Source organism: Cylas formicarius, unplaced genomic scaffold (genome assembly GCF_029955315.1).
Source record: "Cylas formicarius isolate icCylForm1 unplaced genomic scaffold, icCylForm1.1 PGA_scaffold_8__14_contigs__length_24414737, whole genome shotgun sequence".
NCBI lineage: Eukaryota > Metazoa > Arthropoda > Insecta > Coleoptera > Brentidae > Cylas > Cylas formicarius.
In genome coordinates, this window is record NW_026844361.1 from 1608907 (window position 1) to 1634160 (window position 25254).

Sequence of the window (25254 nt, forward strand, 5' to 3'; positions counted from 1 at the left end):
TTTTGAGATACAGGGTGAAATCCAAAATTATCGATTTTGGTAGCACCCTCGTATCTCCGTTGACACATTTGCTATTATGTTTTTAATATAACATAATTATTTTCAAAAAATACATTTTCATTCTGTTTTTTCGAAAATAAGTAAATTGTATTTTGTAGAGTAATAACTGCTCAGATGTATCTTATTTTTAGTTAATTTAGTTGACTGCTGGCAATAGAGTAAAAAAAGAAAAAAAAAAAGAATTTTGACCTTAATTTTCGAAACAAAATAAAAAATAATATATAAGGTGTTCCTTTAAAAAAATATATATGTTTGCTTCATAACTAAAAAACGGTTATAGCAACTAAACTACTCCACGTTACTTTAAGGAAAAAATCCCATAGCAACATTTTTTCAACCCTTCAATAACTTATAAGACATCGGAGATACGAGGGTGATCCCAAAATCGATAGTTTTGGATTTTCACCCTGTTTCTCAAACACCAAGAGGGCTATGATAATTTTGTAGACGGCATCTTTAACTTTACAAAAAAGTAGCATAGTGTCGCGAAAATCGCGACTCTCTATCTTTAAAAATAACTGAGATACACCGTAAAAGTATCCACAATACACATACAGCAACATCATTTTAAGTCTCATTCGAAATCTGTGTTACAGAACGGCGAACTCCCATATATATTTTAGCGCCCTGAACACATCTTTCTATTTCGAATAAAAAATTTAAGTGATAGCTGATAAGGTGATATGTGTCATATGTCAAAGATGCCAGGCCATCTTGGTTTTAAGTATAAATCATGATCCGTGGCGCAGAAGAAACGCATGGCATTATTACACAGAACAACGAAACGCGTTTCAAATTATTCAATAATACCTTTTTTGCAAAATTGCAATGAAAATGTCACATGAAAATCAGAGAATATGTGTAAAAGTCAGGGAATTTTCTGAGAACCGGATTATTCTAGTTAGCTGTACTATATAATTTTGAAAACAATAAAAAATAAAGCTGAAAGATAGATTTACATGCTAGGTGTAGGTGTACATGTCGGAAGTGAGCAAACAGGTCTCGGTAGCCTACTTAAAGCAAGCAAGCAAGCCTACTTAAAGACAGAACAGTTTTTCATCTCCATTCACATTACAAGACTGAGAGGAAATGCTCTAGGCTTCCCCCATCAAGAAAGTACTGTAAAAACTGCATTGCTCAAGACGAGGAATGAATATTACAAGAAAGAGAAACAAAGAATACACACTTATTTGGAATATGAGCATTCAGACGGATCGCACAGTTCCAAATAATGGTACTAGATAAAGAAAAAGGTTCACTTACCGTTATCGTCATTGCCATTCCAGTAGATGAAAACATCCAGAAAGCCTACGCTGACAAAGCTATCATTTGAGCTGAACCAGCTGTGGGACCTGGAAAGAGTCCACATATTTCCCACAGTCATATCAGCAATGGACATAAAAACTTACCTGAGCATCTCCAGCCGTTGGACGTTTCAAGGTCAAGATTTATATCCAAAATATTGGAATGTTGACGATTGTCCGCAAAGTTTTGTCCAGATGAAGGACACCTTGGTTAAAACCTGGCCCAGACAGTAACCTGTGGAAGAAATAATAATCATAATAATATACTGTCAAAATGTCCTTTGGTGTGGAAAAGTGTGCCTTTATGGAAAAATGGCAGACTCCCAGATTATTGTTTTAGCAGACCTATCCATATTTTCGCCTTTGACAGTTAATGAAAAATTCAAATACTTAGGGTTTTGTCAAGCATTTAATATCGAGTGTTCAGTCGTAAAAAAAAGCAGCAACTGCTTTATTAAAAAGGCTGAAAATAATATTAACACAGAGCTCGACACGTGCAAAGGTTGAAAAATAAACTCATGGGTGCTTCCAGTTCTGTGATTTGGAGAGATTGGATAGGCTGGTCCGTACAACACTTACCACCATCCAAACTCTTCAATGAATAAGCTTTATATCGTGGAAAAGGATTAAGAAACCCAAAACAAGCACCTAGCAGGAACCGCCGCACATGAAAAAGAAAACAGAAATTGCTTGCAAGAAATTGTAGAAGAATGGTAACAAAAACAGCTACATAGCAGGTATGCCGCCATTATTAATGGCACTGATACAGATTAGGAATTACCTACGATATATATGACAGAAGGAGATTGAAGGATTTATTGGTGCCATTCAGGATCAAGTCATTGCAACTAAGCACTACAGTAGGTTCATTCTAAAACAAAAGATAGAAAGTGATCTTTGCAGATTGTACCACTTAAAACCAAAAACCCTACAGCACCTAACGACGGGATGTTCTTTCCTGGAGCCACGAGACTTTAAAATAAGGCTTGTTTTTCCTAATTTAAAAAACTTATTCTTTAAAAATGGAATACCCAGTATTTAGCACTTTTATTTTTACTAATAAAACTGTTGCCTGGGCAGAGATACACAGTTTACATTTGACCATTAGTTGTCACTAAGAGTATTTAGATCCAAGAGCGTTTAGATCTTCATGAATGTTTCATAAGAAATAATAAGAAACATTTCACGAATAGTTCGCGATCTTGAACGTGGAGTGGTAGTCAATAATAGTTCAATAAGTTCTCTAGTTCATTGAACAAAACAACTATCATTCGTAAAGAGATGTATCGGAGATCTACCGGATATTAGTGAGCCTAATGTTGTGAGGACTTTAAAATTTAATAACTACCATCCACACAGAATCTTCAAACAAGATTTTTTTATTGTTCCCTTATGGAATTAACCACTATTTTGAAAGCGACATTCAAAAAAAAAATCTACTTACCGATGAGGCCATTTTCAATACGGCCGGTATGTTCATCAGAAAAAATATTTATTACTGGTGTATCTCAAATGAAAATTATGTAAAAAGAATAAGGAAACAGGGTCGGAGGAGTGTGGTGTGGGATCCACCCGACGATATTAATGAAGGTATTGTTTTCCAACAAAATATGGCGCCATATCATGCCTGTTAGAAATGGTTTAAAATCAACCTTTTCCATTTTGGATTGGGACGGGGCCATGGATTGCCCAGCAAGGAGACCTGACTTTACACCCCTGGACTTTTTTTTATGGGCCTGCATAAAAAATGGAAAGGTATAAAAATAAGTCTAATAGTATTCAAGACTTAAAAATGAGAATTGGGTAGAAATATTTGATGCAACAGACGCGGTTAGAAATGCTATTGCGAAAATTGAAATCATACTACATGTTTCCAGGGATTATGTAGAAAATATTTTGTAATTAGTAATAAGTTTTATTTACTTGCGCGACTTGTTGGTTTCATATTAAATTTAAGGAACTGACTTGAAACTCCTAGCCTTTTTTTATGGGGATTCAAGACTTAAAAATGTTTAAATGTTCGATCATTTCTTATTCGTAATAAGTTCTATTTACTTGCATTACTTGTTGATTTTATACTGAATTTAAGTAATTAATCTTTAAAAAAATATATTTAGGATAGGACATTATATAGGTTAAGTGATGTTTAAAATAAAGCATTGAGTTGTTGCAGAAAACCGGCAACAAATTATCAACTTTTGTAATAAAAGTAATATGTATGAAATGATACATAATTAAACCTCAAACCCAAAGTGCTAAATACAGAGTGTTCCTTTAAAAAATTAAGCCGGTTGCTCTCCTGGCACAACGAGACAACCTGTATACATAAAAGTACTATAAATAAAATATATATTTAGGGTCAAACACTTTTTGTATTTAACTGTTTTTCTTCAGTGACGTAATTATTGAAATAAGATACAGGAACATCTTAAATGGATAATTATTAAAATTGTACAACATTTCGTAGGTGCTGAACATATTGCGTTTTTACCACTTGCAGGCTCAACTTTAAAACAACGCCATGTTGGCCGCCATATTGCTGCAGCTTCCCGTCATCGCCGCGATCCTAACTCTGGCGATCTTCGTATATTACAAGCACGCATTTACTTACTGGTCGAAGAAGGGCGTACCTTTCATAGCTCCGAGTATACCTAAGGGTATGTTAAAATTTCAAACAAATTCAAGGTGGTCTCAAATAAGATGGCTTCTCACAACCCGCAATAGCGATGAAGAAGTTTTTAAAACAAAAGTTATTTGTGTTTAAGGCAATTTTGAGATTAACCGCCGTAGTATTATATACAGGGTGTCCCGATTCTTTGTTATTGGAATTGGAGGCAGGAATTTTAACTGCAGCGCCCTATATTTTATTCCGTTTCAGGATTTGGTGCTAAAAAGATAGATAGCTTTCGTCAGACCACAAGACTTAGTTATAATGAATTTTCGTGAATTTCCGGTCAAGAATTATACCGGGTCTCATTTTTTACTCTATGAGTTTTGAAGTTTATGTCTTCGGACATTCCAAATGGAAAATTTTTAATTATTAACTTTACTAAAAACGTTCTTCTTGCTGAATTTGCACAAAAATATGTGCACTTAGGAAATACAGGGTGGCTTCAAAAATTATGGGGTTACACACTGGCTATATCTCCAAAACTAAGTCGTGCAAAAAAAAAACGACTAAGAGAAAATACTGGAACTTATTTTCAAGGTTTCAGAATGTTGTCAAAACGTTTTCTTCTCAAGGTAAATTTGAGTGTAATTTTGCAAAAACCTTTTTGCTATCAATTTTGTAAATAATTATCAGTAAATTTTCAAAGAAACTTCCACAGGCTAGTGCAATACTATTTATAAATCTTCTGGATTCCTCCTGCGTCGCCTGTTGTTGAATCGAACTTGCTTACGTTTCGCTAATCATCCTGTTGGCTTCTTCAGCTTAACTGAAAATGGCTCACTTTTTACTCTATAAATTAAACTTGCCTAATTGCTTATAGATTTTTCGTTGGTTAACAATAATAATCTTCCATTCTTAGATATTCTAACCAATAGAAAATCAGACTTAACATTAGGTCATTCTGTTTACAGAAAATCTACGCACACAGATCGACACATCAACATCCGGCCCAAGAATCATGGGTTATCAACTCTCTTGTTTGTTACTCTTGTGTCATTGAACCCAGAATTAAAACACCTTACATCTGCTTTTCTCTCTAATAATTTCAACATTAGAAATATTAAGCGTTCCATAGCAAAATACACTTCACCACAAGCTTCCAAAAACAATGAGTCCGAAAGCAATCCCACACTTCCCACTGTTGTCCTTGCTTACATTCAAAACACACTGAGCATAGGTAACGTCAAAACAAGTCCACTTGTCCAAAACATTTTAGAGCGCTCCACGCACATGTTTCAAAGAATACATTGGAGATACCGAAGGAAAAACTACTAACTAGGCTTAAAAAACATAAAAGACTAAAACAAACTCATCAGCAGTTGCCGAACACAATCACGAAACCGGACATAAAATTCCATAAAACTGAAATTGTAGCATGTAATCAATTCCACACAATAACGCGTTTTACCACAAACCGAAACTCAATGTTACGTACTCGACGCGCGTTTCGCCAACCAAGTTGGCATTTTCAGGAGAAGATTAAAACTAAACTTAATAGAATAAATGCTCTCTATATATATATACACATCGGGAAGTGGGAGAGGGAATTACGCACTGTTCAAGCAACCAATCAGCGCGTATAATGGGCTAAATGGGATTGGACCTCTGTCCTTGTTCAGTGCCTTATTCCTTCTCTTAACAATTTCTAAGCTTTCGTAGGCATCTAATTTTCTACTATTACTTACATGTTTAACTAATTTTAATATATATATATATATATATATATATATATATATATATATATATATATATATATATATATATATATATATATATATATATATATATATATATATATATATATATATATATATATATATATATATATATATATATATATATATATATATATATATATATATATATATATATATATATATATATATATATATATATATATTCTCACGTATTGATTCACGGATGGAAAAATGTGATGACACTATATTCCGGGATATCATCCGTTCGCTCGTTGAACTCCGACTGGAATCCTGCATCCGACTGGAATCCTGCAAATCTTGCATCCGACTGGAATCCTGCAGACGTTTCGCCAAAATCTCACTTGGCATCTTCAATGCTCGCGCTTCGAACACTTCGAGTGTTCGAAGTGTTTTCGGAGCGCAAGCATTGAAGATGCCAAGTGAGATTTTGGCGAAACGTCTGCAGGATTCCAGTCGGAGTTCAACGAGCGAACGGATGATATCCCAGAATATAGTGTCATCATATATATATATATATATATATATATATATATATATATATATATATATATATATATATATATATATATATATATATATATATATATATATATACAGTGTGTCCAAGATAAGAATGCACAGCATGGGGATCTCGGAAACTATAAGAGATACAGTGTCGGTTAAATTAGACAAAAGTTGCGCATTTTGATACCGAACAAGATCCCGTTTTACAAATTTGAAAATTCCAAGCCGTTCCGGAAATATCCGAGAAAAACCGAAATATTGCGATTTCGTTTTTATTATTTTTTAAAGCTATTTGAAAAGATATGAAAAAACGGAAAACACTTTTCCATTGGCACTTTTTAATCTCTCCAAATTGACGTTAACAAATTTTCATTACAGCGTTTCGATTCCATGGAACCACCATCAACTTTGATTTTTCTTATGGGACGGAAAAAAAGTACACACAGTATTAGGTTGTGCTTTTCATTGCGAATTCAACGATGTACGATACAATATGGTTACTTATGTTTTTATCCAGAAAAATGGATTTTTAATACATTTCAGCATTTAAATGGAGTAGGCCATGACAAAATGACATCCAGTCAATTTCAATGACACATTAATGTTATTTGTCTTTGTTATCAGTCGATCATAAGTTTATTCCTTTAGTTATTGTTTTTGTATTTTTATTGTTGTTGTCTTTTTCTAATTTATTTTGTTCTACAATAGAGGGAGGTAATTTTACAAACGAAGAAAAATGTGATATGCTGTCTTGCTACATCTGATGCCAAAGAAATTGTGTGGAAGCCGAGCGTATGTATTCTAACAAATACCCTGAGCGGAGACAACCTGACAAGAGTATTTTTCGGCGTTTGTTATTTAATCTGAAAGAATATGGATCATTTAAGAAGCCTGCATTATCCTGACAAAAACCTTCCAATGAAGAAAACCAATACATTGTTCTACAATCTGTTATCGAAAATCCAAAAACTTCTACCAGAGAAATTGAAGACCAGAATGGGGTAGCTAAATCTACAGCTCAGTTTATTTTAAGGAAAAATGAATTTAAGCCTTACAAATTCAGAATATGTCAAGGATTAAAACCGGGTGACGACGAACGACGTAGACATTTTTGTGAGTGGTATACCAGGATGTGTGATGAGAGTTTTAATTTTCCATATAAAGTGATTTGGTCTGATGAAAGTATGGTGACCAATAACGGTATTTATAACAGGCGCAATACACACTATTGGTCGCAACAAAATCCACGTGTTAATAGACTATCCAGACATCAAGTTCGCTTTGGGTTTAATATTTGGTGTGGGATTTTTGGTAGCAAGATTATAGGCCCTATTTTCTATAATAATTCCTTAACTTCCGAGCGGTACCTTGACATCTTGAGGCACGATTTAGAAGATGCCTTAGATGATTTACCGCTAGGCGCTGTGCAAGGCTGCTGGTTCCAACAAGATGGTGCCCCAGCCCATAACTCCAGAGAAGTTCGCCAATATTTAACTGAACGGTTTGATGGAAAATACATTGGGACTTACAGTGAAACACCTTGGCCTCCAAGGTCCCCGAACTTAACTCCCTTGGACTTTTTCTTATGGGGCTACATAAAAAATGAGGTATTCAAAGAATGTTTTGACAACGAGGAACAATTACGTCAATCAGTACGAGCAGCGTTTAATAAAATTACTCCTGAAATGTTAAGTCGTGTTTTGGAGTCTACCGTGAGACGGGCGTACTTATGCCTAGAAAATGGAGGTCATTTATTCGAACATTTGTTATAGAATTTGTTTTTCATTAACTTGTTGGATTTAGTTGTTATGTTAAATGAACAGTTAGAGTTAGTAAATAAATAAACACATTAACTCGAACTTGTCAACCATTTTCTTTTGCCTTTCATCGTTCGGATCTCATGGCCTACTACAATAAAATACTAGAAATGTATTAAAAAGCCATTTTTCTGGATAAAAACATAAGTCACCGTATTGTATCGTACATCGTTGAATTCGCAATGAAAAGCACAACCTAATACTGTGTGTACTTTTTTTCCGTCCCATAAGAAAAATCAAAGTTGATGGTGGTTCCATGGAATCGAAACGCTGTAATGAAAATTTGTTAACGTCAATTTGGAGAGATTAAAAAGTGCCAATGGAAAAGTGTTTTCCGTTTTTTCATATCTTTTCAAATAGCTTTAAAAAATAATAAAAACGAAATCGCAATATTTCGGTTTTTCTCGGATATTTCCGGAACGGCTTGGAATTTTCAAATTTGTAAAACGGGATCTTGTTCGGTATCAAAATGCGCAACTTTTGTCTAATTTAACCGACACTGTATCTCTTATAGTTTCCGAGATCCCCATGCTGTGCATCCTTATCTTGGACACACTGTATATATATATATATATATATATATATATATATATATATATATATATATATATATATATATATATATATATATATATATATATATATATATATATATATATATATAACGAAACGCGCGTCGAGTACGTAAAATTAAGTTTCGGTTTGTGGTAAAACACGTTATTGTGTGTTAGTGCAGTGCCGAAGGTTCAAGTCAAGAGTTTGATGTAATCAATTCTTCTACTGATGAAAAATCTGAGAATCTATAACCAAACAATCTCAAGCGCGATTCAGGTCTTTACATGTGATAAATATGGGAACCAGTCATCCGAGACAATGTTCATGCTCCTCCTTTAGTTCCTTCCTCCTCAAACATCATCTAAGGAGGTGCAGAGTAGACTGCGAACCAGTTTCAGTTAAACTCTGAAGAAGCCAAGAGGATGATTGGACAAAACGTCAGCAAGTTTAATTCAACACCGAACTATGCAGGAGGAATCCAGAAGGTTTGGAACTTCAAACTGTCTTAATGGATCTAAACAACTTGGCTATATCTTTAAAAAAAAGAGGCAACGAAATTACGTTTTTTTATAACAAAAGATAGGCAAATGAGTGTCTAAAACGCCAGTGAAAACTGTATCTCGCTATCTCAGTCTCCGGGGATGCCCGCAACTCTGCTATGGGCCGTACTGGTGAACGCAACATCAATCTTCGGGGATTCTATTCCCTATGAAATGCAGACGATCAAGTTATTGCGGTACGAGGAAAATTTACCAGTACTCTGTCGGAGAGAAGCCAAGAGGCTATAAAAATCGTTGAAAACTGGGGCCAAAACGAGCAACTAACAGTTAACCCGAAGAAAACGATGGTTGTTGCATTTACTAAAAGGCGACTCCTCACGATACGGAAATCACAAGTAGCGCATGGAATAAGACTACACGTTTTCAAGGATGCAAAGTAATTAGGAGTCATAATCGACTAAAGCTCACTCTTAGAGCAACAATTACACAAGGAAGGTACAGAAGGATACTTAACAGTAGGAAGACAATGTTAGCGTACGGTGTACTTGTTAAATATGTAATATTAATTATTATTATTTTCCTAAAGATTACAAAATTGTATAGAATTAGTCCAAAAACATGACAGGTACAAAGGACATATAAAATAATATTTACTCATAAACATTGGTCTAGACTATAAAATGTTTTGGATAATAACAATAATTTTCATCGCTTTTTAAATAAAAAAGATTTTAAATGTTTGTCTCTTAACTGCAAGGGCAGATTGATAAGAATGCGAACACTCAAATAATTAGTCGTCGACATCCTACAGTAGGGAGTATTCAGCTTATCGTTCTATCTTGTATGCATAGAATGTATCACCAACTAACTTATTAATGACATTTCAAAAATGACAAGACTCGTTAGCGTGAGAATTCTGTACTGGACAAATAAAAAGCAACAAGATGTAAACTTGGAAATATGTGGAATAATCCGCAATACTTGTTTTGAACCAAAATACTTTATCGGCATTTACGTAATCGGCACTCCACGTTCGCACAGTATAAATTGAACAATCGTTGCCTAGTTAAAATGTCACGAAGATTTATAAAAAGATAGGTTACACTATTTAGTGTTGAAATAACTAAATAAAAAATTAATAACAATTAATAAATAATAAATTAAACAAAAAACAAACTTGTATAATTTGTGCTTTAAATACTTTGTCAGACTTACTTAGACTTACAGAAATTACTAAATGGAATTTGCTATATTTATTGGTACACTTAAATAGCTACAAAGAATGTTCGGGTAATTTGTATTAATGTACAAGAATTAGAGGAAATATAAGAAAACAATTAGGCTACAAATTGAATTTTTACTAGAACAAGCATAAGAAATACCCATTGTCACCTACTGTCTACGGGAAGTGCTTCTTAAAGATTTTTTCTACTTAGATGTTTCTTGTCCGATATCTAGCATCTCAGAGTCATTTCAATAAAGCTTAAACCTATGAGTTTATGAAAACGCTTGGTGTCTATTTACAAGCAAAAAAATCGGAAAAAATCCATGTAGAAATTGCATCTACAGGGCTTAAAGAACAAACACAGTAAATTAATTATATAATTTTACTGACGGCGACACGGGTGCTGCAATTCTGCACTGATTTTTGACACCTTAACTCCTTTTTGGCTTTTTGCCTCAAAATTTAATAGGATGTCGATATATTTTGAGAAAATACTGCAAGGTCGCAAGGTCTTATGGGCCCAACGTCAGAATTTGCCATTAGAGCTGCCATTGGTTAAAAAAGAAATTTTAAATCTCGCACATGCGCACGTTGAATGGACATTCTCAAAAAAAATTACATAGCTGCTTCATGAGTTCCTGTACTGTCAGCATAGGCATGGTTTCTATATGTCTAGTAGCTATGGGTAGAACTTTCTATATACAATTTACATACAATATGAAAAGTACAAGGCCTACAACTGAACCTTGAGGGACACCCATCTTTATGCGTTGACTAGCTGAATTTAGACTTTCCCTTCTCTAACCGTTAAAAACTTAAAGGATACAAATGGAGAACGATTTTCTAAAAAACTAGTGGACAAGAACCATGCAGCTGAGTAACGTTCAAAGGCTAGGGAGTTTGTGCGTTACTGGAGCCATGAACAGAACGCCTGCTGCAACGCTACTTAATATTTCACCTAGTCGAGGTGAAACGAGGACCGTTGCATTAAGATCACCGCAAGAGCAGTCACCAATAATAAATAATATATTTTCACATGACAATTGTCTCGACAACACCGTGTCTTTATCAGATGTAATATTTACAAACTACCTGCTGCTATATATACTGAAAAATAACAATAAAACCTTAATTAATGTTGTTGTGAGAATTTAAGTTAAGAATGGAGAGGTATTTAGATCTAATTGATCGTTAAGCAATACATTTGAATGTCTCATTTTGTTAATCTCCATGGCTTCCAATAAATTTAATTTTCTACTTGTTGTGGCTGTATGTAAAATATCAAAATTATCGTCAAAAATGTGTTTTTCTGTGTTTAAGTGTGTAGAATAATTAAAATCTAGAATATTGTTTTTAAACGCCCTTTTATATTCGTTAATGCGTTTCTTGAAGGATCTACCTGGTTGTCCAATATAACTTTTAGGACAAGATTGGCATTTCAACCTGAAGACACCTGATTTTTCAGATTTAGGACATTTCGTTTTATTGTTTTTTAAAAATTTTCCTATTGTGCTGTTAGTTCTGAAAGCTATTTTAAGCCACATTTTGACAAATGTTTTGAAACTTATTCACTGGGTTCTCCTATGTATTTAATTGTTTTAAATTTTTCGTGTTCTGTATTAGGTTTCGGATAAATACTGTTGTATGGATTTGCTTTTTATTTATAATTTTGATTGAAGCCGTTGTTCAGTGCAATTTGTTTAATGATATTAAGTTCTTTTTTGTAATTTTGTGTTGAGAGTCGCGCATTAAAAAGCCTGTCTACAAAAGAGTAAACTACAGATATTTTGTGTGTATAAGGGGGATTTGAGCTGTTTTGTATGACTGTGTGACTGAGAGTTATGCTGTTCAATCTCGATAGAGAATTTTATACGATTATGTAATGAGTTAATGTCATTTAAAAAAGAATTCAATTGTCTATCCGTTCCAACACAACAAGCAAAGCACAGAATGTTCTAGTATGATATTTTCCAAATTATCCTAAAGAATCTGTGCTAAAAAAGGACTAAATGGGTTTCCCATAATCAAACCTTTTTTAGATTAAATTCAAAATAATTTTGGTCTAAAGATACTATTAAGCAATCTAATAAATCTTCTTTGACCAATGAGTTAACCTGTTTCCGAATGAGAGTGAAATCTACTAAATCGATCACTTCCATAGGTGGAATACTGGGAAATAAGTTTTGTACATCAAAAGACAATTAGAGTTACGTTAGAAGGGATTTTCTTCTCTTTCTCTTTAATTTTATTAATTAATTCAAAAGAATTTTTTATTGCAAATTTTGGTGGAATTTTAAAATATTTGCTAATTTTGTTGAGAGTTTCACTGCTGGAGTTGTTACATAAGAAACGACTGGTCTAATGGGCATATCTTGTTTATGTAATTTAACTAAAGAATCTCATTTCGGCGGTTGTGGATTCATAATTGTTAAAAAATACTTGTCTTTATCACTAAATAATGTGGAGTTAGTAATTACTTCCTTCACTTGTCTTTGATATAACTCAGTAGGATCGTGTTTGATACACTGGAAAAGTTCTGGTTTAAGAAAATTGTTGGTTTTTGAAATATATTCTGGGAGATCGATAGCTATGACTGTTTTTCCATTTATCTGCACGCGTAAATATTATGTTATTTTCAGAAGCTTTGTTTTTGATAGTTTTTACTAGTGACATTTGAGAAATTTCTTGGTGTTTGTTGTTATCTATTAATTGAGAGTTTATTATATTCGCTAATACATGTTTGTTTAAAATAGAATCGTTAATGTCCTTAATTGCTAATTCGCAGTCGATCCCTAAACAGTCTAATTCCCTATTAATGTTCGAGTGCTGTAAGTTAAAGTTGAAAGTTGAAACCTGTTAAGTTTATGAACCTGTTGTAAAATTGGTGGTCGGTATGTTTTGTAATGACTGGCTTGCTGTTAGATATTTTTGCATTAGGAATTAATTTGTCTAACTTTAGTTTTTGTCTAAGCAACTTTTTATTAATTCTATACTCAACTGTGTCGAATTCTAGGGAATTAAGTCTATGAGACAATGTATTACCTTTACATAAATGTTGTTTGTATTCCGCTTTCTGTACTCGTGTCTTCGTTCTTCCTTCATCCATTTCGTCTGACCTCCGATCTGGATTTCCTCGCAGCGGGACTTCTGTTGTTGGTTTTTAATTTAATAAACTTTAGAAAAACATTATTTTGTAGACATTTGTTAAAAAACCGAACGTTTTGGGAACATATTCGGCAACGTAGAAGCAATTTGAAACACTAAATAGCCAAGAAACTAATTTCAGCTTCTTTCAAAAATAGAATTTTTTTACTTGACGAAAATCCATTTAATAAAATAAATAGAAACTAAAAGTTCAGATTTTCACGAAATTATATATTTTCACATGACAATTGTTTCGAATTCACCGCGTCTTTATCAAATGTAATATTTACAAACTATCTGCTACTATATATAACTAGACATGACAATAAAACCTTAATTAATGTTGTGAGAATTTAAGTTTAATAATGGAGAGGTATTTAAATCTAATCTAAGCAATACATTTGAATGTCTCATTTTCTTAATCTCCATTGCTTCCAATACTAGAACATCCTTTAAGTAAAAGTTTTCTATGGCGGTATAGATACGTGGATGATGTATTTGCTTGCTTTGTTGAGACGGACAGACAATTGATTTCTATTTTAAATTAAATTAACTCATTACATAATCGTATAAAATTCACTATCGAGATTGAACAGGACAACTCGATTAATTTTTTAGACTTAACTATTACGAAAATGCAAAACAAATTAGATTTTTCCATTTACCATAAACCCACACACACGGACACAGTCATACATAACAGCTTAAATCACCCTTATATACACAAAATGGCTGCATTTCACTCTTTTATACACAGACTTCTTAATACGCCACTCTCAACAGAAAATTACAACAAAGAACTTAATATAATTAAAAAAATTGAACTGAACAACGGCTACAATCCGTCCATTATCGATAAAATTATAAATAAAAAACAAATCCAGTTAACAGTAAACTCTATTTGTCCGAAACCTAAAACAGAACACGATTAATTTAAAACAATTACATACATAGGAGAACCCAGTAAAAAAGATTCGAAACATTTGTCAAAATGTGGTTTAAATATAGCTTTCAGAACTAACAACACAATAGGAAAATTTTGGAAAAACAATAAAACGAAATGTCCAAAATCTCAAAAATGAGGTGTCTATAGGTCGAAATGCGGATCTTGTCCTAAAATTTATATTGGACAAACAGGTAGATCCTTGAAGAAACGTATTAACGAATATATAAGAGCGTTTAAAAATAATAGTCTAGATTCTAATTATGCTACACACTTAAACACAGAAAAACACATTTTTGACGACAATTTTGATATTTTACATACAGCCACAAAAAATAGAAAATTAAATTTATTGGAAGCCATGGAGATTAACAAAATGAGACATTCAAATGTATTGCTTAACGATCAATTAGATTTAAATACTTCTCCATTATGAAACTTCAATTCTGTGTTGTCGAAACAATTGTTATGTGAAAATATATAATTTCGTGAAAATCTGAACTTTTAGTTCTTATTTATTTTGTTAAATGGATTTTCATCAAGTAAAAGCTACCTCAGTTAAATAGCAGGTATAATCTCGTACATAGACGGCTCAAAAACCAAAGAAGGAGTAGGAGCTGGAATATGCCAACCCAAAAAGAAAACAAGCATTTTTATTCCAATGGGTAAGGTAGCAACAGTCTTCTAAGTACATTGTGCACGAGAAATAAAAATGGAAAAAATTCATAGTAATACAACTACGATCTACACCGACATTTGAGCGGCAATAAAAGTTATGCAAAATAACATCCAAGTAAGATATGTATTGTCATAATGCATAAAAGCAGATATCAAGTCAGCATAAAGTGACGCTGTCCTGGGTATCAGTGCCTGAAAATTCCAAGAGTAACGAAATCGCCGAGGAAGTAGCCCGTGAAGGCTCCTCAAGGTGTATGATCGCACCATGTGGGGTGGCTAAACTAGTTGAAACAACAGCCACAATGGATGTGAAGAAAATCTCGTCAATATTGGAGAAACATGCCAGGACAAAAACAAGCCTTCCTCAGAGGTCCGTCTGCCAAATTTACACCAAACCTGATTCTGCCAAGAAGAATATATTACGTCGAGGGTGCGTTTCCATCTGCCAGGCCTTAATATCCGAAAAAATCCAAGATATTTTCCATATATTCGTCGTTATTATTGCCGTCAAATTATTACCAGGGAGATTTACTTAAATTTCCTAAGAACCGAAATTTTCGATTTTACCAATGACCTGTCATTAAACGCGTTACAGGCTCTTTGGTATCAGTGCGTCAATATTTGGATAGAACTTTTGCACAAAGATGGATAGGGCGCCGTTCAGAAGTATCCTAGCCGCCTAGCTTAAGGGACTTTGCACCTCTAGATTTTTTATTGAGGTGTCATATAAGGGAATTCTATTTCGTGATACTAATCCACCTGGAAGAAATTAGAAAGCAGGATATCCGGCAAATAGGTTTCCACAATTTAATATTAATTTCCTTTTGTAGTGTTTTTATTATAGTTACAGTTATAGCACTTTCCTTACAATTATTTCTGAACGCATTTTGTTAATTTTAAACCCGACACTTTTTGAAGCCACCGTGGTGCATCCAACATTCAAATATTCTTGTGCGATTTTCTTTTCTTGCCAAGCAAGACCTTTTAGTAGGAGGCGAAACGAAGAATTGCGACAATACAGGTTTTGGTTTTGTCAACTTATCTCGAGATGGATGGATGGATGTCCCATGGACGTTCATTTTATTTTGATTATCAAAAACGTGTATTTAAAATGTAAATAACTAAAGTCTCTTTAGAAGTAGAAATGAGTTTCGATAGTTCCTTAATGAGCTCCAAGTACTATTAATCGACTGCCCCCTGGAGTTTCCTTCTCTTCTAAACACAGCCTACACGTGCTGTCAGACACTCTGGTAAATCCCCTTTAAATATCACTAATTTTAGAAGTTCGAAATACAAATTGGACAGACACCCTGAAAAACGTGTCATCTCAGAAGAGTTGACTGTTATCTAAAATCGATAAAAAATATTAATCGTGTCATTAAGATAATTGAATCGTTGACGTAAAAATAGATAAAAATGACTTGCTAATTTTTTTAAAATTGGTTACAAAACCATTAACAAGTAAAAATTTAATTTAAGGATTGATGGGACGCCGTAGGTTTTTTATTTAGATTTTTTATACTGTGCACGTAAAATTAGAAAATTATTATACAACATGTCTCGGTGTCCTTTGAAACTGACAGCAAATAAAGACACATTGTGTCCCATTTTAGGTACTTTTGCGGGGTATCTCCGTTATTACTTTGGAAAAATCGATGAAATCGAATTTTTGGAAAGTATACGCGCTTGGCAACGAAACTCATAGCTCGGCAACGTTGCGTCGTATTGCGCCGCCATCGGTACAGATGGAATCTGCGTCGAAAAAAAAACGTTTTCGTTTTTTGTCTGACCGTTCTCCGTTCTCTGTCGACGCTTCATAAAAACGCGAATAACTTCGGAACCGTGGAAGCCAGGATGCTGAAATTTTTCTCCTTCTAAATTGGCCACTAGACATTAGAAATGGCGGCGATCAGAAATTGACATCTATTTTTTTCACAATTTTCCTTTGTTTTTCGTACATCGCTATGAAACACGATAAGTGTCCGACATTTGAGGTTATTGATTTTATTCATATTTGGCAAGAAAATAGCGTGTGGCCTCCTAATGGAACCTATTGAAATTGAGGGGGTCGGGGGGTCGGGAAGTATTTAAAAAAAAATAAAAATCGCGTTTGTATGGATAAAAAAAAAATCATTTCTTGGAAACAGTGTACGAGAACGAGAAAAACTTTGTATCAAAAGAATTATTATTATTGTTGACATTTTTTAAAAATGTACAGGATGCGGCCAGAATTCGTAAAATTTGAAAATGGGAGCTCTCTTTTAATGAAAATTTACCATAAGTAGAAGACTGCGATTCAGAAGTCAATTTGTTTTACACCAAAATATAGCTCGTGCAGGCAGCTAAGACTTTTTAAGGTTTTTACGTAATGTACAGGGTGTTCGCGCAAAATTATAAAACCTATAGGTGCCCTAAATTTGCAGATACCGGCTTCAGATGTAGCAAAGAAGCAAAAGTCCAGACGCAAATTTAAACCGTTAAAGTTGGGCGCGATCAAGAACCGGGTTGGGGTTATATAGATTTACAGAAAAAAAATATTTTCTCCCAAACTATTTCTCCGATAGGCAAAATTCTTTAACCGGAAGATCCAATACTATAACTTTTATTTCAGGCATTTTTTTTTATTATATATAGGGTTTTTCAGTTTTGGACAAAAATCTAAAAGACCCTGAAAATTGCCCGTTTTCAGAGTAAATTATGAGCCGCAAATAAAAATTCTTAAAAAATATGGCTAATTGGTTTAGACAGTGTTATAGGCCACATTGAGATCAACAATTTTGAATTTACGGTTTTCATCTATCATATCCTCTATTCGAGAAAAAAATCCAAATGAAAATCACCATTTCTCGCCCCTCAATATAGATGCTATGAGGTCATTTATCGTTACGAGGACTGTATGATTTTCGAAAACTATTTACTCTATTGAAAAAATTCATATACGAAGAAACCTAGGAGATTCAGGGCCTCCATTTCGAACATTTTTTTTTTCCGTAGCGTCACAACCCTTCGTGGGTCTTAGCTGCATCTACGACTCGTCTCCATCTGTCCCTGTCCAACACAACCTCCTTCCAGTTCCGTACTCCCAAGATTTTTACATCCTCTTCGATATTGTCCCTCCATCTGAGCCTTGGTCTTCCTAAGGGTCTCTTTCCTGCTGGGTTTTCTTCCCATATCCTCTTTACAAGACGTTCATTCGGCGATCTCTGCACGTGTCCAGCCCACCTGAGCCTTTGTGCTTTTATTTCGTTTACTAAACTCGGTCTTTTGTACATGTCGTTAAGCTCCGCATTCGTTCTTATTCGATATTGACCCGTTCTCTCATCTATTGTTGGTCCAAAGATTTTCCGCAACATCCTTCGTTCAAAGCGTCTTAACACTAGTTCGTTCTGCTTTGTCATTGTCCATGTTTCCGAGCCATACATTACGATTGGCTTGATTACTGCCGAATATATCCGTAGTTTTGAGTTCCTAGATATCAGTCGGGACTTAAACAGGTTCTGCAAGGCGAAAAAACATTTATTGCCCTTTTGTATTCTTGCTTTTATTTCGCTGGTGATATCGTTATCCGAAGTTATAACTGCTCCTAGGTACTTAAATTGGTTTACGCATTCAAAATTGTGGGTGTCCATGGTTATGTTCTGTCCTATTCTGCCCCTTCCTGCTCTCCGTCCGGCCCACATATATTTGGTCTTGTCCTCGTTGATCATGAGTCCTACCTTCTTGGTCTCCTTCTCTATGTTCATGAACATTTCTTTTGTTTTAATCGTACTGCTTCCTACCGTATCAATGTCATCGGCATATGCCAAAATCATTTCTGGGCCCTTATTTGTAAATATTTCCAAGCCAATATTCGCTTTGGTATTGGTAGTCCCCTAAGTTGTCTTCTGCGTATGGGGATATGCGTCCTCTTAGTACATTTGACAGAACCTTGTATGTTATATTTAGCAGGGTTATTCCTCTATAGTTTTTACAGGTCATCCGGTCTCCTTTCTTATGAATGGGGACGATGGTACCCTCATTCCACTCCTTTGGTAGGGCTTCTGTTTTCCATATGTTTTTCAACAGCTCTAGTATGGCAGTATCTAGATGTTCCCCTCCATATTTTATGCATTCCGCCGTAATGGAGTCCTCACCCGGGGCCTTGTTATTCTTTAATTGGTTTATTGCCCTTTTAATCTCCTCTAGCGTGGGTTCTGGCACATGCTCCTCCGCACTTTGGTATACCTTCTTCGTGTTCCCAGTTACTGTATCTTGTTTAACAGGTTTTCAAAGAATTGTTTCCATGCTTGCATTACTTCTTTTATATCCTTTATGAGCTCGTTGTTTTCATTTCTTAAAATGTTGGTCTTTGGTGTGTAACCTTTCCTTATACTTTTCACTTGATTGAAAAAGTTCCGGCTGTTTGTTAGCCCAGCTTCCTTTTCTACATTCTCTATTGTTTTGTTGTAAGCTTCTCTTTTTTTCCTTCTTATCTTTCTTTTTGTCTCCGCTCTGAGGTCGTTGAATCTTTGGACGTTTCCGTCACTTGGACACTGCAACATTTGAATTCTGGCCTTGTTTTTGGAATCTAAGGCCTTCTGGCTTTCTTCATTATACCAGTCTTTTCTTCTTCTATTCTTTGTGTTCTCGCCTAAGGCTCTTTGTGCAGCGTTGATTACTGATGTTCTGATCTGTTTCCAGTGCTGCTCTACATCCGACGCCTCTTGGGTGACATTTTTCTGTAGTTGTGTTTCCAGCTCTTTTTGGTATTCGTGTCTGCATGTTTCATCCTGGTTTAGTTTATCTGTGTTCCACCTTTTTAGTGCTGATGTTTCTTGACTTGGTATGGTTTTTTTAATCCTTGATCGAACCTTTACCCGCACCAGAAAGTGATCTGTTCCTGCATCCGCCCCTCTTTGGCTCTTCACATCTATGATGCTCCTAACGTGTCTCGCGTTTGCTATTACATGATCTATTTGGTTTCGCGTTTTCCGATCATTGGATATCCATGTCACTTTGTGGATGTTCTTGTGTGGGAACATTGTCGAGGCAATCCTCAGGTTATTAGCCGCTGCTAAGTTGATCAGTCGTTGGCCGTTGTCGTTTGATAGCTCATGGAGACTATGTCTTCCAATATGTGGTCTAAACGCTTCTTCTCTTCCAACCTTTGCATTAAAGTCTCCCAGAATGATTAACATGTCCTGTTTAGGTACCGCACTTATGGTTTGCTCCAGTTGTTCGTAGTACTCGTCTTTGACTTCTTCATCCTTATCTTCGGTTGGTGCATGCGTCGAGATAAGTGTATAGTTGTACCATCTATCTCTAATTCTAAGGGTAGATATCCTGTTATTTACGGCACGAAAGTTCATTACCTGTCCCAGAATCTTTCCGCTCACTGCAAAGCCTGTTCCAAATTCGTGTTTGTTATCTCTTGTTCCGCCATTGAAAATGGTGTACTTTCCCATGGTCTGAGTACTTTCCTCCGGCCACCTTATTTCCTGAAGGGCAACTACATCCATCTTATAGATCTCCATTTGTTGTATCGCTCTTTTGGCTGCGCCTGCTCTAAACCAGCTCAGTATGTTCCATGTTCCAAAATTCGTATTCCTGTTTCGTTGCTTTCGTCGTCTATTCTGATCCGTCCCGCTCCGAGGCTTGTCGTTCTGCTTCGTAACAGTAGGTTTTTTACAAGGCAGGGTTGTTAGCCCTACGCTTAACCCTACTCCATCCACCCAGTCACCACCGCAGGCGGAGTTCATTTCATTTCATTCATTGTTTGGATTATATACTGCGTATGTCGTTTATGGGCAAGAAACCTAAAATATCCTAAAAATTTCCGTTTTTGAGGGTAAATTAATGGCGATAAATGAATAACTGTTTCAGATTTGATAATTTTATTTTTACAGTATCGTAAAGTGTGTCGAAAGAGAGATCCAATTTTCGTCTATAATACATGGTGCGCGAGATATTTGAAAAAATATTATTTGAAATCGAAATTACCAGTACAAATTTTAATATTTATTAAAGTTTGCCGTAACTTCGAAGTTAGACGAGATGTGAAAGACACTTTATACAGGGTGCGTGCACAATTAAATTACATCGATTTCGCGAAAGTTCCATAGTGGTCCGTACGAGTACGATTGAAAAACATTGCGTCCCTCTAGCGCAAGAAACCACGAAGCCGTTTCTTTTTGAAATAGAAAGCTGCTTCGCGCTACGTGCTACGAACTACTTGCCCCGGCCAGCGACGATTTTTCGAAAGCAATCTTGTTATAAATAGAAAGTGCGTAAACTAGAGATGTCTCTAACAAAATTTTCATAATTCTTTTAGTTTTTAATATACAGAACTAAATTTTCTTAGAACGTCCATGGAACCTCTAGTGAAGTGTGTGAAGTGTCAATATTCTTTTCAATCATCAAACAGCAGTCACGATGTGAAATTGAAAATATAAAAATATATAAAAAAGACAGTCTTCGTATCTTAACTATAAGATAACTTTTTCTTAAAAGCCAATTCCGTATTCGGAATTAGGATACAGGGCTTTTTACTTTTATTTTTATTATTTTTTACTTGTAAGATACTGTCTATTTATAGACTATGCATTTTTTTTTCTTTTACCTTTTCAAAAAACTTCTTGGGCCAATGTGCTCCTGAGGACCACTATGAAACTTCCGCAAAATTAGTGGAATTTTATTGCGCATGCACCCTGTATAAAATGTCCTTTAAATAAGCGCTCTCCGAACTGCAGAGTCATGTTAAAATTTGGTAAATATATAACTTTGTAGCAGTAATTGCTATTCCCAATAATATTGTTCAAATGTCTAGCGCACGATGATAGACAAAAACAATAAATTCGAAAATTGTAGCTCATGACCCAGTTTACGATATTGTTTAACCAAATTATCCCATCCTTTCGCGGCTTCGTGTCTTGTGCTCGTGAGGACCACTATGGAACTTTCGCAAAATGAATGTGAATGAAAAACTTGTACCAGCACACTGTGGGCCCATGCATAAACTAGGTTGCAATAAATCATTATTAAAAATGCAAAATTTGTCAATGTTGTTAAATTAAGAACATACTGAAACATGTAAAAACAGTATTGCTTTCTAAAAATACTTTACCAAGAATTTTTTATAAAGGCGCAATATCAAATGTTTAAAAGAAAGCCTATTTCTATTGCAATCGCTTCAATAAAATAACGAGGTTTTCGTACTTTTTAAATGGCTTAGTAGGCCTTGAAAACAAATTCCGCTTTAAGTATTTGACAAATGATGTCAGTCCTGTTAATTAATACTTTAGACCTGTAAATGCAATGTAGAATGTTTGTTTTTTCTGCGATTTGACAAAAAGTGACGAGGTAAGTACCATTAATATTCAATTAAAAGATTAATCGACTTGCCTGGAAAATTAATATTAATTTTCCGAGCTTGTCCGTAGATACAATTACACACTGTAGTATCCGTTAATCATGTTCTCGATCACGACGTTTAAAGCAAAAAACGAGTTTTTTTTTTCGCTTTTTTGTCTCCGCCGAACGCTGGCCGGGCGGCCGGGCTTGTGAATCATTCCATTTTGAATCAAAATCGCCTATGGGGTATCACTGGGTAAAGGGTGGGTTTGTAATTGTATCTACGGACAAGCTCGGAAAATTAATATTAATCTTCCAGGGAAGTCGATTAATCTTTTAATTTTCCTTCGCTTGTCCTTGATACAATTACACACTGTAGGTGTTCAGAGTGAAAGGCGATTTTGCTGCCGCTGGAGCTGGAGGTGTATTTCCATAATTTGTAACAATATAAACCATAGTAATAAATAATAAAACTACCCACAACGGTGTAGATATCTACACAATAATATATACAATAACAGGGCTCGATTAAAGGTTCATCCTAAAATCTAAAAAATGTATTGAAGGATGGTGTCCAACCGGCTGTAGGGTGTATTGAGTCAATATTGAAACCTCGTCTTGAAGCAGCCGAAGTTGCTGCATAACAGCTGCTTTGACCGGAAAAGACTTTGGTCTCAATTCCACCAAACTTTAGGACCCGTTTTAGTCCGCGATTTATGCTCTGGGATGATGCTGCGTGAAATGGTTCTCTATGCGTTAGTAGTAAGATGCTCATAATCTTTGCAATAGCTCCAAGTTTTCTCTAAGTAGATGTATATGTAGTGAGCTACGCATAGTTCTACCATTTTGTGAAGGTAAGGGAATTTCAGAAGCGGGTTGGTTTTATTTGACGCTGATGCTTTAATCTTTTCTTATTAGCGTATTTAGGCTCTGGAGGTCTTGTGTTAGCAACATCTTTTAAAAATCTGTTAATGATTTTTGTATCAACCTCTTTGGGGGAAAAGATTAAGTTCACAGCCGATCTGTAGAAGTTTTCACATTTCAAAAACTCTAGACAGTTACCTATGTTATATGGGAGCGGGTCTGTGTTGTGTCTTTGATGACAGGAGTCCCATATTTTTTGAAACAACTTGAGTACTGATTGAGAGTGACTTCTGCTAGGGACTTGACCATGGTTGATATTGCCGTCTCCAGGGTACGTTTCTTCATTGGAGAGTGCCGAATAATTTCTCTGCCACCAGGGAAATTTCCCCAGCTAGTGGGTGCCTGGTTCCGAAGTGGGATAGTTTTAGAATGAAATTAGGTTCGAAAAAGACGAGATTTTCTGGCAACAGTCTTTTAAAAATAGGGTACCACGGTTGAGAAGGGCAATTCAGTACAACTACAATACCAAGCGTTTTGTCTTGAATAGATTTATCAAACCATTGAGTAGCGCAAGGAAAAAGGTAGGAAGGCGTAAAAGTAATATTTTTTCCACTGAATAGTGACAGGGTCTACTGCCAAAGAATTTGGACCGGAAAGGCAGAAAATATACCTTTTACACCTATTGCTTATTCGTGAAGCGAATAGATCTACTTTAGGAATCCCGAATTTTTTAGTTATTCGGTATTTCGGTTCGTATTCGGTATCGAGTGATAATGATCTAGACCAGCGGTCGCCAACCTGTCTACCTATCGGTATCTCGCGGAGGCAATTCTGGTACCTCTCAATTTTAAAAATACAAACTGCAAAGATCAGAGAAGCTTGAAAATGCCACAAAAAAATCTAATTGTCATAGGTAGGTCATAGGGGTAGCTCACTGCATATTCGAAAATTAACAGAATAGCTCAACAAATTAAAGAGGTTGGCGACCACTGATCTAGGGTCTTTGTCCGCTCTAATTTTTCTGTTGACGCAATGTAGCTTGCAAACACTGTTAAGTATCCGTGTTTGCACCATTCCCAAAGTTGTTTTATTACATCGTTTAAGTGGTGAAATTTTACACTGCCTCCTCGATTGATACAAGATTTTGCAGTGCGATTATCGGTTCTGAGCAAAATGCGAATATTATTTTCATTTTTCGTCAATGAATTTAACGCATAGTAAACTGCTTTTGTACACTATTTTAAAAATGGAAAGCAAGAATTGAAACTAACGCTCACACAATGTATATTGATCGCAAAACAATCGCACAACCAACGTAACTGCCGCACCCTTGATGCGCTCACCTATAGTTTCTTACATTCTGTAACATAGGTAATGTGGCTGATTACATACTGTATTCTCCGCGTCGGTAAGAAATTGCATAGGGCGTCTACACTTTTATTTCCAAAAAGTTGATGTGAATTAGCGTTTCTCTTCGATCCTAGAAATCATGAAAAGTTCTCCCCCTACAATAGGCACCAACACCAGACGGAGACGCGTTTGAGAAAATTTCTGGAACGAATTTTTGCGGCTTTATGTTCTGACCTTTTCAAATATTATTTTCCCACCAAGAGAGGACGTTAGTTTATTGGGGGCTCTTCATTCTGAGATTATAATTTTGAAATTATTTGTGATTTTCATATTTGAGGTGTTTAGTGAGAAGCTCAGGAAGGTTATACATTGTTGTTGCTCTGAAACACTTTGGTTTTGTGTTGAGAGAAGGAATTGTAAATATTCGTAAATGTTCCCAATATGTTGGTATTAGTTGCTTGTTCTGTCACTTGTAATTTTTTAGCAAATACTGCCTCGATAGACCACGGACTAACTGTGTGTATAATTGTTTGTTTGATTTTGGATGAATGAATGGGAATTTTGAATTTTCCTGTTATTTCATTTTTTGCGT

General features: G+C 35.1%; 1 protein-coding gene across 2 annotated transcripts in view; it reads left to right on the forward strand.

The window, feature by feature from the left end:
* LOC132706309 (probable cytochrome P450 6a23) overlaps positions 1–25254 on the forward strand; it is a 94773-nt gene that overhangs the window by 395 nt on the left and 69124 nt on the right. The window contains exon 2 of one of the 2 annotated variants that reach the window (XM_060677576.1): positions 3865–4021. In XM_060677576.1, the coding sequence (XP_060533559.1) occupies positions 3886–4021 (136 nt within the window). In that variant the 5' untranslated portion in view covers positions 3865–3885. Of the gene's footprint in view, positions 1–3864; positions 4022–22403; positions 22458–25254 lie in introns of those variants that run through there. The other variant, XM_060677577.1, reaches the window with a different exon arrangement.